General features: G+C 45.1%; 1 protein-coding gene across 3 annotated transcripts; it reads right to left on the bottom strand.

The window, feature by feature from the left end:
- Positions 1–14,827: 14,827 nt before the first annotated feature.
- HIKESHI (heat shock protein nuclear import factor hikeshi) lies at positions 14,828–27,036 on the bottom strand. 3 transcript variants are annotated; one of them, XM_080375872.1, is made up of 5 exons: positions 26,891–27,036; positions 25,559–25,796; positions 19,727–19,878; positions 17,390–17,508; positions 14,828–15,063 (listed from the first exon to the last, which is right to left on the bottom strand). In XM_080375872.1, exons 1-5 carry the CDS (start codon positions 26,918–26,920, stop codon positions 15,009–15,011), a joined length of 594 nt encoding a protein of 197 aa, XP_080231998.1. In that variant the 5' UTR covers positions 26,921–27,036; the 3' UTR covers positions 14,828–15,008. The 3 variants fall into 3 exon arrangements, with proteins under 3 accessions (XP_080231998.1, XP_080231999.1, XP_080232000.1); XM_080375873.1 differs by lacking the exon at positions 26,891–27,036 and adding an exon at positions 26,053–26,161; XM_080375874.1 differs by lacking the exon at positions 26,891–27,036 and adding an exon at positions 25,917–26,037.
- Positions 27,037–27,549: the final 513 nt, after the last annotated feature.

The raw sequence follows: 27,549 nt of genomic DNA, 5'->3' as shown, positions 1-27,549 counted from the left end.
TCTGAATTGTCCACTTTAATTATTTCCCACAAAGAATTTTCACTATAATTGAGTTACGGCCTGTGAAATTTTTTTGCATACAGCTATCACATAAATATATAGTAACTTGCTAGAAATTTGGTATGTCTGTGCTTGCAGTTGCATTTGTGCCTTTTTGACTGAAAACCTAATGAAGCTGTTGAATTATCCAGGGACCACACAAAGGAAATACTACACTTAGTATAAATAAATGTTAAATCACTGCTAAAAGTATTTTTGAACTCATTCCTTTAGTTGCACATTGAAATTGATTAAATTTTAATAATCTTGAATTCGGATGTGCTTTTCACCATTTTTTTTATTGATTAGGGGGAAAACTTTACTGGCTTTTATGGTTCTTTTGTGGATCCCATTGCTCTACTGTTTGGATTCTGGCTGATGAGTTACTGCAGTTATCTTAAATCAAAGTTAGTTGTTGGAATTGTATTTTAATTGCCTCTTGTCAGTATCTGCAAATAGCCTCATCACTGTTTTACTTAGCCTAGGAACAATGAATTCTAAAGTCAATATTATTATATACAGGTTTAAAATACGTACAATTAATAAAAGTGAGAGGGGAAAAAATGGCTAAGGTGGCAGGCGTGACTATCACTGTTAATCTGTGTTCAGAACACTTGTGTGTATCTTGTCAAAACATAGTTGAAATGTTGGTGGTTGTGTTGTGCAAGTGGTCCAAAACATTGCATTATACTGCGTACCTGAATGAAGAGAAAGGTTAGTAACATTTACTGAAGCTGAACCATTTAAATTTTTTTTTTCCTACCATGCTCCTCTTATCCTTCACTGTAACACATTACTTAAAAGAAGTATTAGGGTATTATATAAATGCAAGTACACTATAGTTGGCAACATAATAGTGCTTTTTTGATCAGTGGATTAAGTAAAGTAGTCCTGTCTGCTACTGACTTAAGTGCATATTTGACTTTGTATCTTTCAGGATATTGTTTTTCCTGTGTGTTACAGTTTGGGAACTTGTAAATGCTCTGTTTAGATAAACTACCTGTTCAGTTTGAGGTTATATGACTAAGCCAGCTTTGATTTGTGTCCTCGGGAGCCTGCAAAAAATGAAGTCTAGAACAAGTAGTTTCTAAATCTTAGTCTGTAATCTAATTTTTTCCCTTTTTTTTTTTTTCTTTTTTAAATCCTTATCTTTACTACTGGGAAGGTGCGATAATACCATTGTAGCAAGCTCTGTCCAAAAATAGCATTCAGTTGAGCTGGATTCTGGACTCCTTGCACCAGCCAAGTGGCCAGCATGCTCGTTCTTGGATGGGGTGCCCTTGACTGCCTGGTCATGGGGATGTGATCAGGAGGCCAAGTGTAGAACCACAGCCTTGGGCAGAACCAGGTACAAGCCCAAGTGCTGGAGGGAGGAGACTGAAGTATCTGAAGAGGGACAAGCAAGACTGGAGCTGGAGACAGGTTTGCAACCTCTAGTTCCACTGCATCTACAGAACTGCTGGCACAGTATGAACCAGCGTTTATGCAACAGCCATGGCCCGTATAGCTCATAGCTCATTCGGTGGAAAGTACGTGGGGGTGGCGTCTGAAAATTACGGGGTGGGGATGTGGTTGCCAAAAAGGCAGTGGGAGTGCTTAGGTTTCCTGCAGCCTGCAAGGAAAGAGCTTGGATCAGATGGGCTAAACTGTGTTAAGAACATTTGGAGGCTGGTACCATTTAGCCTTTGCAAATGCTTTATGGGACTATGCCGTTAGACTAGGTTTCCCTGTGCTTTCCCCTGTCCAGGGTTGAGAGTGAAATAGGATACAAAAGCAGTAGGGATTTTTTTCAGCTGTGGTTCTTTTTTTGGTAAGTGGTACATTGACACATGAGCTGCTCTGTTTGGGAGGAAGGAAAGGAAGGGTGCCTGGCTAGAGAGGCCTAACAGTTAGGGTCAGCTTTTACTTCTGTATTAACTTAGAAATATGCTGAAGGCTGTTCTCTTAAAACACAGACAGATATTCCAGCAGGTTTTCCCTGAGAAACCTGGATGGAGCTGGAATCAGATTCAAGGTGTAAATGAAGGGAAGAACCAGGGAATGTGAACTTGTGAATGCAGAGCTTGAGCGAGCCATGGGGAAGAAAAAAAAAATCTTCTTTACAACAGTCAGCCCCATCTGCTTTTATTAATAATACCCTGAATGTACAGCATACGGGGGGGGGGGGGGGGGGGCGGAATATCTGCTGTCATTCAGACCTGTAGAACTCAAGTGAACATAAAAGTTGTGTATTTTTTAAATGGGTGTGTGTGTGTGTGCGCTTCCTAGAGTTGCCTAGTTCTAGAATTAAAAAAGGGGGAAAACACCAAATTATTTTTATTGTATGTCTTCTGGAAGAATAAGTGCTAATAAGAGTTGTAATAATTGCAAAATAATTTAAAGTTCATTGTTCTCCAAAACCTTTTAATACATACATTTCTGTAACATACCTTGAGCATTCCAGTGCCAAAGTTTTTAGAGCAAAAGAAGTGTGGTCTGACCCCAATATTGGAGAAACCTACCACAACTATCCTGAAAGACATTTAACGTTTTCTTCCCCACTGCGTGGCAGCTGCCTGTAGTTCTGGTCTTTGACAGATGCTGCAATAGACTCCCTGCTGTTCCCCATCTCAACAAAAAGCAGGGGAGGTAAAGTCAGGCTCTGCCTGGCTCCAGCTTCCTGACTGATGGTCGCGGGACAGCCAGGGAACTGCCGCAGGAGGCTGCGAGTGGTACAGGCGGCTGTTCGGTATGAACTGTGAAGAGTACAATCAAATCTGAAAGTTGCTGTTTCCTTCAAGTAAAGCACAGTGAGTACCTCCCTGGAGAGATCAACCTCCCTCCATCGCTGGGAAGGTGATGGAACAGCTCATCCTGGAGGTCATCTCTGAGCACGCAGAGGAAGGGAAGGTTATCGGGAGCAGTCAGCGTGGATTCACCAAGGGGAGATGACTGACCGACCCGGCAGCCTTCAGTGGTGGAACGGCTGGCCGGGCAGGTGAGGGGAGGGCGGTGGATGTGTCCACCTTGACCTCCGCCCGGCTTCTGGCACCGTCTCCCACAGCACCCCGGGCAGGCTCGGGCCGTGGGTCAGGGGAGCAGTGGGGGGCTGAGAGCTGCCCGGACGGCAGAGCTCAGGGGGCTGGGGTCGGTGCTGCGGGGTCGAGCTGGGGGCCGGGAGCTCGCCGTGTGCCCAGGGCTCAGCGCTGGGTCCGGTCCTTGTTCCACTTATTCATCAGTGACCTGGATGAGGGGACAGTGTCCCCTCGGCACGTGTGCTGGTGACACCCCACGGGGAGGGGCGGCTGGTGCCCCAGGGGCTGCGCTGCCATCCAGCGAGGCCTGGGCAGGCCGGAGAGCTGGCGGAGAGGGACCGAGTGACCTTCAGCAAAGGCCAGAGCAGGGTCCTGCCCCTGGGGAGGGACAGCCCCAGGCACCAGCAGGGGCTGGGGGTGACCTGCTGGGGGGCAGCTCTGCGGGGAAGGGCCCGGCAGTGCTGGTGGGCAGCAAGGTGCCCGTGGGCCAGCGGTGTGCCCTGTGGCCAAGGGGCCAGTGGGACCCTGGGGGGCACCAGGAGGAGCGTGGTGGCCAGCAGGTCGAGGGAGGGGGTCCTCCCCCTCTGCTCTGCCCTGGTGGGGCTGCACCTGGAGTGCTGGGTCCAGTGCTGGGCTCCCCAGTTCCACAGAGACAGGGAGCTACTGGGGAGGGGCCAGCGGAGGCTACAGAGATGATGGGGGGACCGGAGCATCTCCCTGGTGAGGGAAGGCTGGGAGAGCTGGGGCTGTTCAGCCTGGAGGAGAGATGGCTGAGGGGGATCTCATCGATGTCTGCAAATACCTTAAGGGTGAGTGTCAAGAGTATCATAGAATCATAGACTGGTTTGGGTCGGAGGGGACCTTAAAGATCACCCAGTCCCACCCCCCTGCCAGGGGCAGGGACCTTCCACCAGCCCAGGCTGCTCCCAGCCCCGTCCAACCTGGCCTTGAGCCCTGCCAGGGATGGGGCACCCACAGCTGCTCTGGGCAGCCTGGGCCAGTGTCTCACCATCCTCACAGGGAAGAATTTCTTCCCAACATCTAATCTAAATTCACGACCTTTTGGTTGAAAACTATTGCCCTTGTCCTATCACTATAGACCCTACTAAAATGTCTGACCCACCTTTCTTATGAGCACCATTTAGGCACTGGCAGCCGCTCTAAGGTCTCCTGGGAGCCTTCTCCAGGCTGAACAACCCCAACTCTCCCAGCCTGTCTCCAGAGAGAGGTGCTCCAGCCCTCTGATCATCTTCGTGGCCTCCTCTGGGCACACTCCAACAGGTCCATGTCCTTCTGATGTTGGGGGCCCCAGAGCTGGACGCAGCACTGCAGGTGGGGTCTCCTGAAGGTGGAGGAGAGGGGCATAATCCCCTCCCTCGACCTGCTGGCCACGCTGCTTTTGATGCAGCCCAGGATACAGCTGGCTAGCTGTGCTGCTAGTGTACATTGCCAGGTCATGTTCAACTTCTCATCCGCCAGCACCTCCAAGTCCTTCTCCTCAGGGCTGCTCTCAATTTGTTCTCTGCCCAGCCCGTGTTTGTGCTTGGGATTACCCTGACCCATTTGTCAGGCATCATTTGCCCGTAGTGAAGCCACGTTGGCTGTCACCAATCACCTCCCTAACTTCCATGTGCCTTAGCATACTTTCCAGAAGGATTTGCTCCATCATCTTGCCAGGCACGGAGGTGAGACTGACTGGCCCAGGCCTTCCTTTTTTCCCTTTCTAAACATGGGAGGCATCTTCCCCCTTTTCCAGTCAGTGGGAGCTTCACTGAACTGCCACGACTTCTCAAACATGATGGATAGTGGCTTAGCCACTTCATCCACCAGTTCCCTCATGACCTGGGGATGCCTCTCATCAGGTCACATGGACCTGTGCACCTTCAAGTCCCTTTAGATGGTCTCAGACCTGATCTCCTACAGCAGGTCGTTCTTCATTCTCCCAGTCCCCACCTTTGCCTTCTGTGACTTGAGAAGCGTGACTGGAGCACTCACCGTTGGAGACTGAGGTGAAAAAGTCATGGAGGACCTCAGCCTTCTCCATATCCTGGGTAACCAAGCCTCCTGTTTCCTCCAGGAGAGGGCCCGTGTTTTCCCTGGTCTTCCTTTTATCAATGAAGTACCTATAGAAGGCTTTCTTGCTGCCCCCGATGTCTCTGTCCAGATGGTATTTTGTCAGGGCTTTACCTTTCCTAACCTGATTCCTGGCTGCTCAGACAATTTCTCTGTATTCCTCCCAGGCTACCTGTCCACCTCCGTCCACCCCCTGTAGGCTTCCTCTTGTGCTGGGGTTTGCCCAGGAGCTCCTTGTTCATCCATGCAGCCTCCTGGCATTTTTGCCTGACTTCCCCTTTGTTCGGATCCATCCCTCCTGGGCTTGGAGGAGGTGATCCTTGAATATGAAGCAGCTTTCTTGGGCCCCTCATCCCTCCAGGGCTTTATCCCATGCTACTCCACCAAGCAGATCCCTGAAGAGGCCAAAGCCTGCTCTCCTCAGGTCCTGTATAGAGAGCTTGCTGTGCACCCTCCTCTCTGCCCTAAGGATCTTCAGCTCCACCGTTTCATGGTCACTGCAGCCAAGGCTGCCCCTGAGCTTCCCATTCCCCACCAGCCCCTCCTTGTTGCTGAGAACAAGGTCCAGCATGGCACCTTCCTCTGGCACTTGGAGAAGGAAGTTACCATCAATGCATTCCAGGAACCTTCTGGATTGCCTGTGCCCTGCTGTGTTTTCCCTCCAACAGATACCAGGGTGGTTGAAGTCACCCAGGAGGACCAGGGCCAGACTCTTCTCAACAGTACCCAGTGACAGGACAAGGGGCAACAGACACAAACTGCAACACAAGTTCCATCTGAATATGAGGGAAAGGTTTGTTACCCTGAGGGTGATGGAGCCCTGGCACAGGCTGCCCAGAGAGGCTGGGGAGTCTCCTGCTCCGGAGACATTCAGAACCCACCTGATGTGACTCTGCGCACCCTGCTCCAGGAGAACCTGCTTGAGCAGGGGGTGGGGCGAGGTGACCTCCAGACGTCCCTTCCAGCCCTGACCATTCTATGATCTTTCATCTCTTCATTAAAAAAAAAAATAGCTGGAGGGAAGATGTACCTGGAGGTCCTTGTCTTTCTCCACCATGTCTCAGAGACTTCTAAGTCCTCGGCTTGGACTACAATCCTCATTTTTAGGCAAAGACTTTGCCCAGGGTCCATGTGAAAGTTGTAGCACAAGCAGAAGTAGAAAACAAGTTTCTGATCGATGAATCAGTGGTGCACTTAGAAGGGTCTCTCTTCCTTAGAGATGAAGGTCATCTTTGTGTTACTCCACCTGGTGATGACTGAATAATAATAAAAAAAAAAAAGTTAACTAATTTTAAATCAGGCTCTTCTTGAAGCTTCTAATTGTAAGCCAAAGAATTTCATGCAAGTGTGGATTAAGTTTGCTTCCTCGTATATGTAGGAGTGCATGTTTTTGTTGGCGTGTTTTGTGCTCATGTTTCACCACTGGTCACGTTGGGGAGCTCTGGTTCCATGGCTGAAAGTCAAGAAATGATCTTACTCTACAAGTACTTCAGGGAAGTCTTCAGCTTCACCTCAGAATGCTTTGCTGTCAGCATGAGCCGTGCGCCAGAAAAATATTTGGTTCACTTTGTTACCGTAACTCGTTTTAAAAAGAAAAAAACAAAACTACAAAAACCTCTCTGCATAACCAGAATTTTGACTACTTTTCACAAATTCTGCATCTGTTGCAGCATAAAGCAGCAGCAGTACCTGCACTTGTTGCTTCCTGTATTTTTAAATCTGTATTTTTAACTCTGGGTGCAGCGATGAGGTGAGGGCAGACCCAGAAACAGATCAGGCCCTTGTGAAAAAAATCCCCACCCTGACTAAATTCATGTTGACTTGGAAAGAAAAATAACTGGGGAAATGTCCCAAAATGAAGGGAAATATATCTGTCACTGTCACAGCTATGAGTCTGGCAGGGCAGGGCTTGTTCAACTGCGGAGTGTAATGATCAGTAGACAGGGGGTTGTTTTGTTGTTTTTTTTAAGGGATTTTCCATTTGAGGGACCTTAACTCCCAGTAGCAAGAAACTAGGAACAGCACAAGGGAAAAAATGCCCTAACCACAGCAGAACTGTCACAAAATATTTTATATTAGATATAGGTTGTTATTATTACAGGCATTACATCTGTGGTAGTACCTGGGGGAAGGACTTTTTTAGCGGGGGGAATAATCAATATATATAGGTAAAAGGCAGGACAGATTGGTATGCGTTATATGTTTCTATTTCTACTTAGGCTCATTCCTGAATTACTTCTATATAATCCTGTGCTCCCATTTTAAACCATGGTGTTGAGGTAAAAAGTATTGTTGGGAGATATATATCAATATAGATAGATACCTTGAAGAAGCGTTTGGCTGTTGAATGATGAAGACAGGACAGAGCCTAATCTCTTTCCTGGGCTCTCCCGTCCGAAAGATGCAGAGAAAAGACACTAAACCACTATTCATCCTGAAGCAGGAAAACACAGTAAGAGGTTTATTCCATTCCTCAACAAAGAAATACTCTGTTCTAGCAAGCAGACCAAGAATCACAGAGAAATAGTACAGACTGTTTTGATATCTCTCGGCACAAACCCATATGGAACAAAAGCTGGATGAGGTAGAAAATAGAGCAGCTGCTGAAGCGCACGAGGCTCATCAGCCAGCACCTCAGCCGGCAGAATGGGACAAGCTGGTGCCAAACAGCGAGCGGGAGCTCACTGCTCCCCCCGCCGCACACCAGTGCTCCAGCAGCCCCCCGCAGCCCCCGCCTGCGAGCCGGGTGACCTGGCTCATAACCACAACTCTAGCACAGTGCAGACCGCAGCCACTGCGGTGTCCACTAGTCCATTCCTCTCCAGTCTGTTTGGCTCTGCTCCATTCCTCTGCCTGACTGAGCATCTCTGAGCTTTCCTCGTGAGGATGCTGGATCTGGAGGGAAAGATGATTAGCAGCCCGAAGACAAATGTGAAAATTAATCAGGCAGAACTAGGAATGACAAAAAGAACCTCAGCTGCCTCAAGACCCTGGAGTTTTCTTACATTAAATTTCCCTAGGTAAACTAAATGCTGGTTTCCTCAAGCACTATCCTACATAGTGATCATATTATTGGATCTCACATAGCTAGTGAAATTCAGCAACAACCCACCATAATCATACGCTTCACAGATGAGAAAGAAAAAGCCCTTCTGCTTGAGAAGCAGATTGGCAGTCCAAACAGTCAACCCGCAGAAATTAATGAGTTCTTCCTTTCATAGCAGTTTTGAAAGGCACCTCCCTAGTACCGAAGGGGGATGGAGTCTTCCTTCTGCAAGTTTCCAGTCTGCAAGCTCAGCCACAGCAGGCTGGAAAGAGGAGGAAAGTAAATTACTGTGGTGGTCTCAAACGTGTACCGCCTTCACTATGCTCAGGGACAACGCCTGCTGAACCCACAACGGCAAGAGGTTCTCAACGCACGCTGCTGAATTATCCAGAATACACAGGACTGCATACGTAACCCAGTTTCAGCCTTAAAGACTGAAGCCAGGGCAAGAGCAGTCACAAAGCTCGTGCTGGAGAGCCTTAGCCATGCCACCCACACGGAGAAGGCTGGCTTCCCGAAGCCCAGACAACAATCCCACCGGCCTCATGGAATAACCAGAAAGCAGTTTTGACCAGGTCAGAACAGAAGCATTAGAACTACAGGAGAGATGACAGAGCAGCAGAGTGACAGCCTCTGCTGATACCACCTCTGCCCAAACGGGGCCCTTACCGAGTTCATGTCCCTTTAGGTTATACGACTCATTCTTCACCAAACCATGGCAGATAAGCAGGACCACAGAAAATTTCAGCGAAGAGTGGTAACACACGGGTTACTTCACAGGGGGAGGCTCTGGACAGTCAGATAAGGAAACTCTAGGCAGCACCTCCTTTTTACAAATAACTCACTCCTTTGTTAATTAAAATGTGCTGATGCAGCGAGGCTGTCAGGTCATGCTGATGCTTATTTCCTAACTGGAGAGGCCTTGCAAAGGCCTATGAAGTGTTAATTATTTTACTTCCACACCAGGCAGATCCTTCCTTAGAAGCGTGAGAACTGGAGCAATGACCACCAGCAGCCTCGTGCTGTGTCACAACTTAACGATGCTTTAACCCCAGCTTCCATTTGGTCCCTCTGTCATCTTCTGTTCCCACCTGTGACATCGTCAGCTGTGTGAGGCACGTGCCACCTGCCTAACAAAACTACCATATCCTACAGCAGGATGTGACAGGTCACAGTGATCCCAATGACCCGTTCCGAGTAAGGGAGTTCAGCCTGGGCCTCTGCTAACTGCCCTCATTGTTGCTTCTGCACAAACAGATGGCCTACGCATGTGTCTCAGAAAATTAAGCCCTTGGTTGAGCAGGAGACCAAGTTTTTCCAAGGTTTGGGCCTGTCACATGGCTTCTGGGAAACAACTCTGAGCTTTGTTCCATAAGTTACCTGGGATAGGATTAGTTTTACTTTACAAAAGCTGTTCTTGGGCAGCTTTCCTGGGTTTCATCAGTCTTCTCCTGTTTTCCTCCTCTCCTGGCCCCCAGGCTGAGCTCATACCCTTTCTTCCTTGTGAGTCTCTCTGGTGGGGTCCTCAGCGATTGTCCAAGGCAAGAGTCTGTTTTAGGCTGAGGTGTGAACGCAGGAAATGTCGTGGAGCAGTCAGCCCCAAAGGCACCAAAGCAGTGTGTTTCCATTCTCAGGACAGCTGTTCCTAAGGCTGACTTGACTTGATAAAGGAATCCTTAAGGCCTTTGTTCCTCAGCCACTGAAGCCGGTAACTTCTATTTTCATGCCAGTGGTTTGGGAGTGAGTTTTAATTCTTAGTTACAGAAAGTTACTTACAAAAGCACAATATATTCTTCAAAATAGTACTTCTGATCGAGCTAATCTAGGTCTAGTGAGCAGAAGGGCCAGCTGGAGCTCTCCTTCTACAAGATGTCTGGACACATCTGGCTGAAGCCACCTCGCTGGCAGAGGCTGCACTCCTAACCAAGAGCCATCCTGCTGGGCCAAGGAGCACCAAGTCAGAAGACATCATCAGCGCATGCCCTCGGCACAGCAAGCTGCTTTCCCTGTCCTCTGACTCGGATTGACACCTGTTCCCTCCTGCTCATGACCTGCCAACCCTGACAGACAAAAGTCACCTCCTAGGCACCGCTAAACCAAGACTTACACGATGACTTTGATAGCTTCAAAACTCAGCTTCCCTTCGGGGGCACAAAAAAAGGCTATTTTTCAGAATGTTTTCAAATGCATGCCGTACCTGGGTCCTGCACGTACTCTTTGCCCCCTGAGTTTCTTGTTCTGCCCAATCTGCCATTGCTTTCCTCTTCCACTGGGCAGCAGATGTCAGGACTGTTCTTAAATGCCACTCCACAGTGAGCTTCTCCATCTCCTGGAAGAGCACAAGAACTACAGCAGCCCAGAGGATTAGTCTCTTCTTTGGTTTCGTTTCTCACCCACCTTTCTGACCTTTGCCTGCAGCCTGCCAGCACTGCTCAGCTCCACTGGCAGTAAGGAAAAGCCCTCCTCCTCCTGCCAATGATCCAAATGATCTAAGAAACCGCTGCATTTCTATCCCATAACACCTTAACAGTCATCCAGGTACAGCAGTCTTGGGTATCTCATGAGCACATGGACTTAAGGAATACAATGTAAAAAGAGAGTAGCTAGTACCCATTACAGAAAAGTCCAGAAGGAATTGAATGTAACAGTGAACACAGCTATAAGGCTTCTTCTAAGGATCTACATCCATCTTACTAAATTTTTCTTACAGTTAAAGGTGGCACTACAAATACATAATTCATACCTCTATTGCTTTGATACAATGATCAGGAAGAGGGGGTTTGATTTTAGGTTTCGCTTCAAGTGTCTTTTTGCTATCCACTTCTTCCCAGGAGCTTCTCCAAACCTCAGGCAGATTCCTAAAAATATGTAACGGGAGGAGTCTGAGTGAGGCCAGGACAAGTTAGTTCTACAGCTGATGCTCATGGCAGGGGACCTGCTTCTGCTGCACAAGGCAGATCTCCAGGAGAACTACCTGTCTTCTGCTCCTTTGCTCCAACAAAAGGAGAGAGCAGAAACACTGAGCTGTACAACATACAGGTGCCAGGCTCTCAAGTCAAGGTCAGTGGGCTCCAATCTAGGACTCTTCAGTACCAAAGTCACCCATGAAAATGAAGCCATCTGTGGTTCTGGGAAGCACAAGATGGTTGAATTATACTCTGCCCTGTCAAGCAGGATCCTTTCACAGCAAAGCAACAAGTTGCTTCGCGGTCACTCACCTCTGAGCTTCACTGCTCTCTGGGAACAGGTCAAAGTGTTGAACAAAGTTCAGGCACCGAGACACCATCAAGAAGTGATTCAGAGAGCATTTGGACCTCTCCTCCCTCTCACAACATATTGTTAGACCCTGAACATTGCTCTCAAGACAAAAAAAGAACAGGTTCGTTCAAATCAAGAAAGTAAGGAAGTAATCCTCTACTTCTGGCACAATTCTTTCTGTTCAGTTACTAAACAGATCTGTGCACTGGAAGACAACTGCAGGGTGAAATGAAGCAGATGTAAAGGGTCTTGAAGCAAGTCTGCTACACATGCACCCTCCTGTAATTCCTTATGAATTAACTTTTCAGAGTTCACACACAGCATGTCCAAAAGAAACATCTCTCTCACACAAGTACAAAGGCACAGTGTTACCCTCCACCATCTCCTTGAGCAGCTCACCCGAGGACCCTCTCCTCTTGATTTTCTCCCTTGGTTCTTCCTTCAGATCAGTGGGACCACTGCAAGGAAGTGCTGGCAGAAGCCCTGTGAGCATGAAACACCACCACTCCTAAAACAGCATCTCGGTGAGGATTTGCAGATTGGCATGAGAACGACATGCAGACATGCTCGACCAGGTCATAGAAACAACTAAGGCTATTAATTCCCCATCTGTCCTATTCTCAGGCCCTTTTGAACACTGGAACTCGTCCAACTTGTTCCTGCAAATCAGTATTAATCCTGGTGATACTATTTTTAGCCCCTGCTTTATCTAGCTCCTGTTGTGAAAGGTTGGTTGGGAGATGCCAGAGACCTAGCGGAGTCTCTTTTGGAGAAGCCATTTTATTTCGCAGAGTCCAGGATCTCTGTACTGACTCTGCCTGCATGAATTCAAGTTTCTGATATATTCAGCCCACAAATGTTCTTCTGAGGGAGTCTGTGAAAAAGGTCCGGAATTCCCATATTGAAAGCAAAGTTCTTTTTCAGTAGAGGTGATGAACCTTTTCTAAAATCATCTCCAGATGATGTTTCTCCTCGGAAGAAAACAAATGGGCTTGGTGAGAGAGAGAAACACCAGCACTATTGGCAGAATTTGGTATTCAGCATCCTGAAGGATCTCCCTAAATGTTTACTCCCTGCACAAACCAACTTAGAAAAGGAAAGAGCAGTTTGCACCTGCAATTCACCAGGAAGGGAAAGCAGATCCATAACAGATGGGTCTGCACCCCAGACCGCACGGGGGCCTTTACCATCTGCCATAGGCTCCTAGCAAGGAGGACAAGAAGAGAGCACACACAATGTCCTTAGGAGCCTGCTCTCACACTACCTTTCCCGTTAATCTTCTCCTTGAAATAATCCCTCTGCCTCTTCTCCTTGGGGGATTTAGTGGGTCTTTCATGGAAGGGTTTAAGAAAAAATTCCCCACGTTCAGTGTTACACTGCAGGCTGCAGAAAAGACGCCTCCAGCGACCTCCCTGCCTGCCTTCTCCTTCACACTGCGAAGCAGCTCAGGAGAAGAGCAGCTGCCGGAGCAGCAGGCAGCACTGGGACCTCCCAGCAACAGGAGTGAGGAGAACAGGGCTGGGCAGCAGAAACCACCAGATCACAACCAGCCCTGCCATCACCGATGGATCACAGGAGACCTTCCCACTGGAGGAACATGTTTTATCTCTCCCCTAAATGAATAAACAAGGGGGTTGTTTCTACAGGATCAGGAAAGGAACAGCTGAGTGTTGTTTGGTATTCCCTTTCCTAGACCCTGAAATAAGCAGGGGTTTTCTTCCACCCGTGGAGACATTTACTTTCTCCCACCATCGTTATCTCCAGAAACAGTTACGCAAATCCACCATGAACATGTCCATGGGATCTGATGCTGAGGGAGGTACCTAAACCAGCATGCTGGAAAATTAAATTCCACACCCTCTGTACTAAAATATTGCCACGCAAGAAACTATTTGCGGAAATGCTGTACAAGTAGGACATGAAACTTGGTTGCAAGTCTGTAACTCGGTTGCGAGTAGCAAGCCTCAGCTGAGCAGCACTGCACGATTCCCCTCAGGGGCCTTTAAAGCAGCCTCTCCTCCAGGAAGCAGGACAATCCAGCAACAGAGAACAGGATGATGCACACAAAGACAATGCCTAGAACCCACTCTGAGGGATGGTAATGATCCCAGTTTACCCATCAGTTGCACTGGAGTGTTTCCAAAGCACTAGGTGCACCATCCTCTTCTGCAGCGAACACCAGTATCCCCTCTCTTACACATCAACAGCTGGTGGGGGTAAGAAGTAAGGTCTCCTGCTTTGTCTTTCACCACTTCTTTTGTATGTGGCTGCCCCAACATTACATGTAGGAAAATAGTGGTCTGCAGGGGCAGCAGGCCTACTTCAACCACCAACCAAAGCATCTCCAACAGACAAGGGTGCTTGGGAAAAAAGCTCTAGGGACACTGCCATCTGGAGCGTTAAATACTGGAAACTACTCAAGATACCTTCTCATATCAAACTGAAGGGACATAAGCTTCTTCCAACCCCTCCAGAAGAATTTAGAAAAGCATTCCTTGTTTTGATGGAGACTGTGGAGATGCTTTTTTTGGAAGTTCCAGCAGAATCACAGAGAAGTTCAAAGCAGACCAAGAGAGGCTCACAGGACAGTCAAAACCACCGGCACTGCAATGAGTCACTTTAGAATGTAATTGCTTCCTCTCAAACAATGGAAACCATACCCCACAAATCCTTGAAATAACTGCAACATTTTGATGTAACCCATTTTACTCACAGAAAGAGTCTTCCAGATATTAAGAACCATTATGCTGATTTTTCTCCTCCTTCACATCATTCTTCATACCCTAATTACAGAAAGCTGAAGCAAAAAGACAAATTAATGAAATACCTCCTCCATCTCCAATAATCTGGCAGCTCTCATTCACTGAACAGTCCAGGGCTGCAAAGTACAAATCTACAACTCTGAATTAGCCTGTAACGGCTGTTTTAACATGATTTAACTTGCAGCAGTGAAAGAGGGCCCAAAGATTTATCTTCATTACGTTTTCATACAGGAAAAATTAAAGACAGGTACCCTGAAATCAAACTCAATAGCATCTTTGTGCCAAAAAAAAGGAAATGCTATTGTACCATTTATACAAGCTGGGGACTGGAATATCAGTTGTCCACAAAGTGAAAGAACTTTCAGTGTAAGCACCAGCAGGAAAACCATCAGCAGATTCTCAATAGGACAAACACCCTTCAGAATGTGGTAAAGAAGCAAAATTGCATTTATTTTGGTTACAACTAAACACCCAAAAGTGTCACACAAGCATGAAACAGTGCTGCCATTTTTCATCTTGTAGTTTACTCCACTTTAAATGCAGTTTCAAAAGAATATTTCTATGCATGCATGTGGAACATTGACTTCTTGTTGCAGCCAAGTACTTAAATTAAAAAAAAAAAGCGCACAGGCAAGTAGTTTTCTTTTACTTTAATTTTAAATAATTTTCAAGAGTAATATAAAAGTTACAAGTTTGTCTGTTCAGACTAATCGTTTCTTTCCCCCTCACCCCTCCTCGAAATTCTTCAATGGAGTTACTTGCTGTATCTTTCAGGTAACTCTGTTTGGAAAGCACTTCAAATAACACAATTTAAGCTTATGTTTTCCAGAAGAGAGGGTTCTGTGTCAGACGTCTCTGAAAGTTCTCATACCTAGGGAAAAAAAACCACAAAACAAACCCACAACCAAAAAATTAAAGCTGCTGTGAATAAAACTGCTTTAAAAAGTTATACAAGTAGTTCAGTCTATGTGAAGAACACAATAAATTACATCTAGTCCACACCAGGAAGTGAGTAAATCCAAAATCCTCCCTTCTGATTCTGTACCAAGAATACTCACAGTCTGACTTGTGAATTTCAACAATATATATTTCATTAAAGTGGTATCCCAGAGGATGCTCATTCAAGCCTAGTAAAATTGTAAAGTGAATTAAAAGCTGCTATTTTGTGCAAAACATTTTTTGGGGTAGGAAATTGAAGTTTGGGCAGGTAAAAGTGTGAGTCTGATGCTGCCCATCATCCTAGTAATCAGGTCAGGTACCTCACAGAAGGAACCCCAACAAAACCAAACCATGAAAACTTCATGCCATTTAGGGATACACTGTAAATACTGGGAAAACCAAGGTGACACCACTGCTTCTGAATGCAGTTCAGCTGTCCCTGTACTACCCCTTCAGTGCTGCTCCATCTAGGATGCACAGCACCAGACACGAGCTAGCATTTCAGTATTGCTTCCTCGCAGGCTATGTGCAACCTGCTCCCAGGTAAGGAAGAGGGGCCTGCAGACAATTCTGTGCTCAAGGCTATGCATCAGTTTGCCTTGTAGTTCTAACAGAAACCTTGAGACAAAGTAGCACCCTTACCAAATAATTCTGACTTCCATGTTTGTTCATATACAGTAATGTTTTAGTAAAATCTAATGACAAAAAATAATTCCCTAAGACATAATAGAAACACGTATGCACACATGCTGTCCTAATTTCACTTTCTATACTCACAGAAACAAGCAAACCAGAAACAACCTGAACACCAGTATTCATTATTGACCTATAGTGAAGATATAGAGAAGTATACAATTTCTGTGATTTTCTAAAAAAACACCAAAAAACCCAAAAAAACCCCAACAACCCAGGCTTTGAGCTACAACAGCCTAAAACACCCTTTCAATCCCCACAAACCCAATCTGTAAGGTATCAAAAGTTACTGCTAATGAAACAAAGAAAAAATGTTCTATATCTCATAGTTCCTAACACAACTCAAATGAGAGAAGAGACTCTAAAGGGTTTTAAACCCACTCAAATTAGAGAAAGGTTTATTTACGAATGAATTTTTGAGTCAAACAACTGCATTTCCATTGCAGCCAGCCCACTGCAGAAACCTAAGATACTCTACATATTACAAGCTGTAATTAAACACATTATAATGACTCACAAACATATGAACAGAGCCAAAAAACAGTTTTTCTGTGGCTGTAACCACATCAACAGATTTCTGCACACAAATGTGTTCAGTTCGTTAAAGTTATGCCTCACTTCACTATACTGTTTTAAAGAGCAGCCAAAACCAAAATCAGCACCATCCAGGCGATGACAAGCCACTACCCTGCTTCTTTAGCCTGTCTTCCCTTTGGTCTCTCTCATCGGAGACCTTAGCCACACATGTTCATGGAGCGCGTAGAGTTACCTTCTAAGTAAGAGAGATCTGCATCAAGTTACACTCCCAAAGAAAATCTATTGCTTATGTTAACTGCCTGCACGTTCAGGAGATCCACACTAACAATAAAACTGTATTCAGAGATCCCCAAATACTGTTTTAAAAAAGGGTTAGGTTAATATCAAAGGCTGAAGAGGGCTAAACTAATAAACTGTAGTAAAGAATTTTTCAAACATCCTAAAGGACTGCCTGCATTTCAGTTTACCTCCAGGCTACATGGGCTATCCCCACAGACAGTTATTTCTTAAATCAGTCCCTGGAAAAAAAAAAACAACCTCTCAGAGCCTTTTTAACTTGTGCTCAAGGGTCTCAGTGACAGAACTAGGTCAACTAGGAACACTATTTCTCCACCTCTCCCATATTCTTAGGCAATGTAACTGTGCTGGAACTATGTCTAGGAAGAGACAAAAACAACAAAGAAGCACAAATTAACAAGTATCAGTGTGTTCTGTCTTCCCATGATTTCAGAGCATTTGCATAATCAGCAACATAGTGCCAATCCACATACGTCAAGAGTGACATTTCTAGAAGCAAAAAAATTTCATAGGCTGCATAGCACTTTTCTAATAAAAAAATGTTATGAAGATGCTGACAAATAAATATAAACACAGTGGATAGAACCTCTCTATACTTGAGATAAACAACAAACTTCTGAACATTTTTGCAGCATCTCACTGAACAGCATGACAGTAGTTCAATACTTAGGAATCAGCTGGTTTAATACCTAGAAAAAAGAACATTTGTTTCCAGAGATCATTGCCATTACCATTTCAGAACTACATTTGCAGGAATGAAAGCTTCAGAAGGATTTGGGGTCATCTGTGCCTGAGTAACAGCAAATGAGGAAGCAAAGTTATAGAAGTTGTCCAACATCTTCTGAGTGAACTGAAATAAAGAGAAATCTTTTAAGTAAGTTTTTTTTTTCTAGTTTGCATTTTTGTGCAAAAGTTTAACAGATATACAACTCCTATATGAAGTAAAAGTAGCATTGTCATCCAAAACACAATGAGGAAGTGCATATAGGAAGTCCAGGAATATCTGTTTGAAATTGATCAAAATAACCTAGCTCTTAGTCTTGCCCTCAGATCCACCCAGCATGAAGAAATCATTTTCAGAATCTTCACTTGCCCTCTCCCTGCCCAATTTCACCCACAAGATCTTGCTGTGGTAAACAAGAAAAATACGCATAGGAAGCTCTTAAACTGCAGGAATAAGTAAAAAAGCAAAAGAGAGGCCAAGCAGCAAGCCCTGTGTGCAGAGGATGAGGTTGCAGGATATTCCCAGCCAGTCTACAAATACGTAAGTCCATGGTACCTCCTTATTTCTCCCTAATATTTTTAGTTTTAAAAAAGCATGCATTGTTTTGGTGGGAGAACAAACTCTTTTCATAGACAGTGAAATGATGGAGGAAAACAGACTAGGGCAATACATACTCTTGTGCTTCCCTCCACCTGCTCTGAAAGAAGGAGTGGAGGAACTGATGTCCCGGAACCCAGGAGCCTACCGTCAGTCACACACAGCACTCTGCGGGTCTGTCCCACTTCTCTTCCATAAAACTTTTTTGTATTATAATGATGTATGTTAAAAATCATATATACAATCATAAAGCTTCACGAAACTTACTAAAAATGTAGTGGGAGAGCAATCCCTTAGCTCAAGAGTAGCAATAGACGACTGCCTTCAAAAAAATACTTTTATTGCTATAATGTAGCAGTTCCAAAGAGATGATGCCAAGTATAAAATAAAAGCCATTAGTCATTTACAAACATGCTCCCAGGCATATTCCCTTCCTCTGCTACCTAATCCCTCAAAGGTTTCCTTCAACTATGACTTTATATGTTTTCTCTATAGGAGTAACTATTAGTTCAGCTTTTGGCTCAACTGCATTTCTTGAAAGCAATATACCATTTCAGTTAAGATGCTACTCTCTTTTTAACAGAAAAATACCTATCTGGAAATAACATTTGTAAAAAAAGCTATGAGATCACGGTGTGGGTTTTTTTTCTTTAAATACTACTGCCAGAAAAATCCACCAGCCACTTTGCAAATGACCTCACATAGTACATTACTACCCCATGACTTAACTACTTCTATAATAAAAATTGGTGGAATCAGAAATATTTCTAGATGTCATTTGCCCCAACAACCCTGGAAAAGCTCAATTAACCATACTATACAAAAACAGGTGTCGGTCAACTGCCAGTCATGATAACTTTCTCCAAGAGACTTTACCTATTTGGAGCTATCATGTGTATAAACTGCCAAAGGACATCAGATACAGTACCAGGATTACTGTTCGACTATGAAACTATCAATCTACCTCAGCAAGTGTCTGTAAGAAAAGTGAACAAGAAAAAAAAAAGCTTCAAGAAAAGCCTCACCAACTGCTGAAATGTTGAAATTAATGCCAGAGCCATCAGTGCTAGGGAAATCAAGACCTGCCATGATGATCTAGCTTGCCTTGAACTGCTGTTAGATGGCCGACTAATTGCCAGTGCTGGCTGAGGATTTCCAGAGGTTCCAACTAACAGACAGGCTGGGCAAAAACTGGCAAGTGTTGCAGCCCAAGGCCTGGTCCACACAGAAAGAACTGGAAAAAAAATATTAAAAAATATATCCCTGTGGAAGAGGGCGATTCTGTAGTTCTGCAGAACTACCTCAGAAGGATTTCTCAAGGGTCAGTGGTACACTTGGATATTGACCTGCTTGGATACTGAACTTGAGTTCCACTACCTACAAATCATCAAAGATCCACTGTTCCACCGTCTCTTACACACATTTAGCCATACTGCTCCTATAAGGAAGTATCATAATTATTTTTACAGCAGATCGACATCAACACCAGTGAGTACTGACCTGATTCCACTAAGCATGCAAAATCCAATCCTTTACAGGAGACATGGTTTTCCAGTGTAAGAAAAATTAACTTACAAAAATATCAAAGTATCCAGCCAAATGATTTGACAATGATTAGGCTGGTTATGATCCTATAACCTATAGCTGCTATAGCAGCTTTTTTTTTTTCCAAGTCGTTCTTCAGAGGCTCAATTTGCAAGACTTTCTTAGTACAGAGAACTTCTGAAAATAGAACGTCCAAGCTAACCTCTGTGAATGAATCTACTGATGACACAGCAGCATTTGCAACGGGAGTCTGCTGGGCCAGGTTCTCCAGCAGTTCCACTGAGATTCCAATCTGGGCCACCGTTGGCGTCTGAGGGAGGTTCATGGCACCAAAGGGATGCTGACTTCCCTTCCCTGAAAGCACCACAAACAGCACATGTTAGATTTGGCACACATGTAAAGACTTGAATCACTGTGTTTCTTCTGTAGAAAGTATTTCTCAACTCTAGAGAGATCTTCCTGTCACAGAAATATCATGCAGTCCAAGCACAGGCACACCTACGGCCAAGCATAACAGAGGAAACAGTGCAATAGGTACATTTAAAAACCACAGATCTTCAGGAAATTTCTAAAAGAAGGAAAAACGTAATTTTAAAGCTCCCTATAAAGCATATGGATTCAACAGGAAACACAATCTGCAAGTAAAAGGTGGTGGAACCTTTCTCTACAGGAACCAAGCCTTTAATTCACACAGTAACAACTGCAGCTAAATAGGAAACATGCAGCACTGCTGCACAGCTGGTTTGATTCACTCATTCAAAACCAGGTTCTTGTGAACCTGTGCTCTAAAAACCAGAGAAAGTTACTTTAAGACCACTCTGACTCAGAGTTATCCCTGCAGAGGGCTGGGCAGCCCCAGTTCTCATCTGAACTGCTCAAAGCCACCAACAGCAGCAAAGGTCAAAGAAATAGCTATGGAACAGAAAGGCCTCTGACTTTGCAAAAGCCACAAAACCCACAATGAGTCGGGCAGAAACCGAACCCCAAACTGCATACCTCTCACACAGGCATCAGCCCAGCCCTCTGCCATCACTTCTGACCTTTCTCAACTGAGTGTTAACCAGTACTTTCAGTCCCAGCTTCAGCTAGGTTCTCTGCAAACAATGACAAACACCTAGAGTCACTTAAATCATGCAGTCCTCTTTGTCGACATCTGTAAAGGAAAATGCAGGAAAAAGGTGTGGGAGACCACAATATATTAGTAAACAAATACTAACACTCCACCTAAGTTTGAGCGAAAGCAATAGATGAGTACCCTCTTAACACAGAGCTGATGTTTCAGTAGTGCTCTCTGGCCTCTGACAAGCAGGAGAAAGCAAAGCTAATCAAGAGCTGCCCTACAGACCAGTCAAGACTATCTTGAGCTGCAAGGAAGGCTAACTGAAATCTAAAGCACCATTTGACTTTATTCCACAGTCAAAACCTCAAGAAAGCAAAACCAGCAAAGTTTTGAGAAGTTAAACTGAGGCTCAAGACAGCGACAGAAGGCACTGCCACAAAGAAGCCAACACCCAACCCGTACAGAAAGCACGTCCACAAACCCAGCACCCTTTTCAACTGAAGCCAGGTGTTGCTCCTCACTCCAGATCCTACAGCTGCAACACAGTGCTACTTTTAAGAGTAAAGCACTCACTATTAAAATGTTACTTTAACACAAAGCCAATTCTAAGAAGAGTTCATCTCCTGAAGTGCTATGCAGAAGCTCTTCTGAGTAATGCCACTGCTGTATGATCTCAAAGTTTACTGTAGAGAGATGCTTGTTTGATAAAGGTAAAATTTAATCAAGTATTAAGAAAGAAAGAGAAAAGCTATTAGAAACCAAATATCATGCAAGCTCATTATTAAAAATCCCAATAGCAATAGAGCTGGAACATCCTCACCTGAGAAGCTGACATTTACAATAAAAATATCCTCAAGCAACAGGCTCCATCAGAATATATCACTACTTTAGAAAGACACTAATGAACTAAGTAATAAAATATATCCATTCTGTCACTTTGCATGCACTCCCATGGAACCACTCTCTTGGAAAGTTGTCTGCCTAAAAGGGTGAGAGAAAAGTATCCTCTGCCATCCTTACACCAACTGAAACACACTCCACATTTTCAATGCTTGGCTCTTGCAATTAGTATTACAAACCTTACAAACAGAAAGAACATAGTATGTAAATCAGTACTGAAATAAAGCTCAGGTTTTCACATTCAGACCCTACACTCTCCAACATACTATGTCATAGCAGAGCAACTGCAATAAGAAAACTATTTTTTCCACGCCCTTCTTTCCCTTCATTGAACCCTTGATTCAAGATAGTAAGCCCTCATTACCTTTCAGCTCAATCACGTCAAAAACCTTACCTATGTGTAGGCCTCAAATGCAGACATTGTATGAGAGGGTATACTTCTAAGTGGAAAACAGCATCACATACATCATTGCACGCTGCACTGCAGAAAAAGTCTGTAGAACAGGCTGTCCTGTAACTTTCACTTGTCAACATACTTCCAGTAAGGGTGCGAAATCCCAGCCTAAAGCTTCATTTTCTATTTCTACCACACTTCCAAGCACAACTGAAAAATAAAAAAACTTTACCACTCCAAGGCAAGGAGTATTTCTAAGGCCTTTCTTTATGTGCAATCACATGAAATTCATCTACTCTAAATCAGTAACACCACCTGCAGTCAGAGAAGAATATATAATTGCATTCACTAAGGTGTTACCAGCCATTTTCTTCTCCAGATTTGAAAGTACAGACAAGCCAGTAACAGTGACAACTGCCACCAGTGGCATTTCTAAAGCTTGATTCTCTAGGCCCAAACTGCTTCCCTGCAGCATAACTTCTGCTTTAAAGACAAAGGTCAGCAAAACATTTTATCCACAACATTTTCCAAAGCAACCTAGACACACTTGTGGCAAAAACCAGCAGAACCTGTCTTGCCTTCCAAGAGCAGTCATGCTCTGCAAGGGCATCAGGAGCCCAAGGGAAAAACCTGACCTCTTCAGTTACACCATGAGAACTGACCACAATTCCTTGCGAGCGATACAGTTCACAATGATTCTATTAGGAATGCTGGTGACCTTAATGAATGAATACAGTTAGTACTACTAGTGCAGCTCCAAAAGGCACCAAGGGATCTTACTACATTTATTACAGCAGCAGTTCATTACACAAGTGCAAAAATTGCATAGTTTTAAGTGATCAGCTTCGCCTCTTTCACAAAGGTATATTGCTACTTCATTCCTCTTGGCCCTAAGTAGCCACTCAGCTCTGTTAAAGCCAGAAATACTCTATTCTGCCTTGACTACAGGTGTTAAACATTTCACCTGTAATGAAAAATTCAGAAGTGGGAAGAGTAAGAGCCTGGAAAAATACACATTGACTGTCATACCATTGAGGGGTGGGGAAATGACCAGAAAAGCCCTAAGCCTCACAACCACACATTATTCAGCTTGTATCATGAAATCTAACTACTAGTGTTGTTCGGGGGTTGAATTAATAGTCTTATTTGCATCTGAAGAGAAAAAAATTAATTCAGATTTAATGCTTATTGCAAAGCCAGTCACCATTTTACCTGATAGTTAATGCTCAAAAAGAAAGATGTAATAATGCTGGGTATTTCAGGCTTTGACCCCTAGACCCATAATCAGTATCAGCAGATGAAAGACTTCACTTGCTAAATCAAGGGGTCAAAAAACCCCACAACCAAAAACATCACCACCACAAATAAAACCCAACAAAACAAACCCACAAAACCCCCACAAACTACACAAGTACTTATATTTCTAGCCTCCCAGAACAGTTTTTAAGAATGGTTAAAAGTTAGCAAGGGGTACAACAGAAAAGCCTGATTTTAGATGTATTAAGTTTGTACTGAGATCACTAAGAAATACAAGTCAGCAAACTTTCATAGAGGAGCTCTAAAGGAATCTTTTAGAGGGTACTATGACATTTCTGAGAGTCACCTTCGAGACCCAAACTGGAAATGTCCTATTCAAGGAAGGTTACCAGAGTTTAAATAACACCTGTAGTCAAGGAATAAAATGTCCAGGTTCATAATTTAGTCTCTATTCCACAAATCACTTTCACATTGAAGACTGAATTCCACAAAAGCCATTCCCCCTTTAGTTCATCTATTTGGACAGCTTCTGGTATCACACTTGGAAACACTGCAGTGTTCACCTGCATTGGCTTTCCTAAGTGAGCACAACACAGGAAGAAGGAAAGAAACAAAAAAAACCTGAGACAACACCATTTTACTTGAGCCTCATAGTCCAGAAGCCTAATATTCCACCCCCATGATATTTAACAGACCAACCAGTCCTTGCAACAATGCGCTAAGTGGCCAAGTTGCATCACAAAACCTGTACAGTTCCAGGGCATTTCAGACACTAAACGTAAACTTAAGAGTTACAAACTACATCTTTAACCATTCCTGAAGTCTGTGTCATAAAATACTGTGCCACCTCAGATAATAAACGTGCTGACCCTCTTCATCACACAGCAAGAAACTCTGCTACAATCACAGCTTCACAGGGAGCTGGCAAACAGGGACACAAATTTGTTCCTCTCAACAAGGATTTCAACAGTAAGTAATGTCTCTCAATATTCCAGCTCTCTGTAATCCCTCTCTGGTGTCCCCTTTCTACAGCCTCATAGTCTTCATTGTACAACTGTTTACGGCCACAGAAACTAAGGCTGTGTAGCTTCCACTCACTACGGTCAGAGATCAGCTGTAGATAATAATGGGAATAGCAGAGCTCTCTGCTGTTCAAATCAAGCACAGCACTGCCTCATGGCATTGCAAATGCAATCAACCATGTCACAAAATTCTTCCTTGAGAGCAGCCCTTACTAGGAACTTATGGCATCATGCAAAGAGCAGCTGAAAATGTGTTTTCCTACAAAGCTGTCTGAAAGTATATATAAATACAGTAAGTCTTTCAAGCACCAGAAACACACAGCAAAAGCTGGCAAAAGAACTGGCAATAAATACACTTCACTGTTTCATTAACACTGCAACTTTGGAATACACAAAAACAAGCCCCGCCAAACTCTTCCTATGGCTGTTCTCTCTTCTGAAGAAAGCCTGAATTTCAGAGGAACATATATGATCAGAATTCATTTTGCTCTGCACCCCAAGAGCCTTTCTCTCATGTCATGCTGCCATCCAGGACTGATTCAAAAGAAAGCATGCCACCTTACAAACTAAAACACTTTACCACAGCAACATCAACACTCTATTTAATAGAGATTCAAGTTAAGGCTGTAAACTACACTGAAGCCTAATCACTTTCTAATCATCACACTTTAGGCTGCTTGACTGATATCTGTCCCCCTTAATAAGACAAAGGTGTGCCATTGGGGCACTTCATTTTTGTAAACGCATGGCAAGCTCCCTGTATATTTAGCAAAACCCACCCACACCTACTTCAGCTAGCACCAGCATTCTCTAACTATATGACTCAAGACTAAGCGACTTTAGTCTGTATCAGAAATATGAAAACATTTGGAAACCTGCTTCCCAATGACAACACCCTCTACTGGGCAATTACATAGTGCAACTGGGACCGACGGGAGGCTGCTAGCTGTCTGAAATCACTGCGTCAGACTTTACTCATTACAAAACCTGTCTCTGTACTACAAAGAACAATCACTTAACAGGGAGAGCTGAAAGCAAGCACTTGCAGGCACGTCTAGACAAAAAACTAAAAACCATGCTATGGAAGTTACAGTCATTCTTCCTCAGGTTCTCTATGCAGAAGCACTGGAACTCATGCCAAGTCTGCTCAAAAGAATTTCCAGATCAACACCTTATACAAGAGAAGATGAGTGAAAAATTTCACTAGGAACATTAACATACAGACAGACTTCCATGAAACTGAGACTCCTTCCAGTACCACATCTGCTTGGGATTATGAAAAACACATGGTGGCCTGCCTTTTCAAGTAGCTTTTCGTTCGAAACCACCTTCAAACATTTATCCCCTTTTGCATGCAGGAACACATCTGTTTCACCAACTGCTACATTTTACCAGTCTTACCAGATTTCAGACCAGAAATTTTGAAGATGGCACTTGGCTTTTCATTAGTCACAAATCCCAGCAGCTGCCACACTGCCATCCCACTCGGGTCTGGATAACAAAAATAGACAGATCCTCCCATTCCTTCTGGAAATGGTATAGTTCCCAGCATGAAGACCACTACATGGTTGATGTTTTCATAGTCCGGTAAATCAAATACAAATTTGTCCTCAGCCACTTGTTGGGGAGCTGCTTGTACCTAAAGAGAACAAAACCTTTATTAGTATTACTATGTTTTTCATCTTTGACTAACTGTGAATTTCCTTTTACAGAAATACACCTACAGCAGAACATAACAAAAAGTGAGGAATATACTAACCTAAGTAGCAAACAGCCAGATAAAAGTCAAACACAGCTGAGCAACAACTGCAAAAAAATACTACTTAAAAGGCACAACAGTCTTGTTCTACCTGCACTGAACATATATCCCACCCGGGACTACAGGATCAGAATACCTTCACTCCCCGCGTGCGTAGGAGGAAAATAGGGTGTAGAAAAGGTTGCCAAGTCTATAAGCAGTGGCTGTTGACCACCTGGCTGGCACAACCCCAGGATCATGGAAACCTGTTCACATAGGAAATACAACAGACCTTGAGACAGGCAGTAAAAGGATGGCTAAATGCCAGAGCAAAAAGATGTCTCTTTACGTGAGACAGAATTATAAAACGGTTTGGGTTGGAACGGACATTAAAGATCATCTAGTTCCACCTTCCCTGCCATGGGCACAGACACCTTCCACCAGCCCAGGCTGCTCCCAGCCCCGTCCAGCCTGGCCTTGAGCCCTGCCAGGGATGGGGCACCCACAGCTGCTCTGGGCAGCCTGGGCCAGCGCCTCACCACCCGCACAGTGAAGGATTTCTTCCTAATAGCTAATCTAAACCCACCCTCTTCAGTTTAAAACCATTCCCCCTTGTCCGATTACTACATGCCCCTGTAAAACGTCCCTCTCCAGTTTCCTCGTAGGCCCCTTTAGGTACTGAAGATGCCAAATCCTTGCAGCCAACGCACAGTCTACCCTTAAAAAGCTTCTTCCAAGCTCCCTGTTTGTCTCCGAGGAGCCCGAGCCTCTCCATTAACAGAGGGGACGGCAACTGCCTCCCGGCAGCGAGGCGCTACGTCCCCTCCGGGGGCGAGGGGCAGCAGCCAGCCGGCAGGCCGGGCAGGTGTGCCGGGGACGGCGAGGTCCCCCAGCCTGGGGCCAGCCCCGGCGAGGGCAAGGGGGAGCCCCGCGGGGCGGCCCTGCGGCAGCCCCACCCCAACCCCGAGCGGGTGGAGGGCCCCGCCCGCGCTCACCAGCCTGCCCGTCACCAGGCAGCCGAACATGGCGGCAGCCGCCGAACCCCCTCCGCCGGCTCAGAACCCCCGCCACTGCTCCGCTGCCTCCATCAGCGCCGCCTCCCGGAAGCCAGCGCGGCCCCACTTACGGCGGACCTGCCCGTCACTTCCGGCGCGCGGCCGCCGCGGAGGGTGGGGCGCGGGCGGACTACAGCTCCCGTGGTGCAACGCGTGCCCACGCGCCAGCGGGGCTGCGCGGGGCCGCGCGGCGCCTGACGGGAGCTGCAGTCCGCGCTGTTGAGGCGGGGGCGCCGTGTGCGGGAAAGGCAGGGGGCGCTTCGCACCGCCGCCGCGATCCCCGCTGGGTTCCAGGTTAAACCGGTTCTGATCGTCCTCGAGTACGGAACAGCAGTACGTAGAAATTAATAGTCTTGCAGTGGAAGTAAAAAGCTAGATCCAAAGTGTTTGAATCCAGATAAAACTGGCCAAAGTATTTAGGAACAAATAAAATCTGCCTTCAAAAATAAAAGAAAAAAAAAAAGAAAAGTTAATCAGAAAACCTACCTGATTAAAAATGCCAACACGCACCAAGCATATTGAGAGACAACTGCTGTAACAGCATATTGATGCTGCATTACCAAGAAACTTGATTTGCCCTCACAGATACAGGTCAGGTT

Source organism: Falco punctatus, assembly GCF_963210335.1.
Source record: "Falco punctatus genome assembly, chromosome: 2".
Lineage (NCBI taxonomy): Eukaryota > Metazoa > Chordata > Aves > Falconiformes > Falconidae > Falco > Falco punctatus.
The sequence above is the reverse complement of the archived record's forward strand: the minus strand, read 5'-3'. Positions and strand labels throughout refer to the sequence as shown.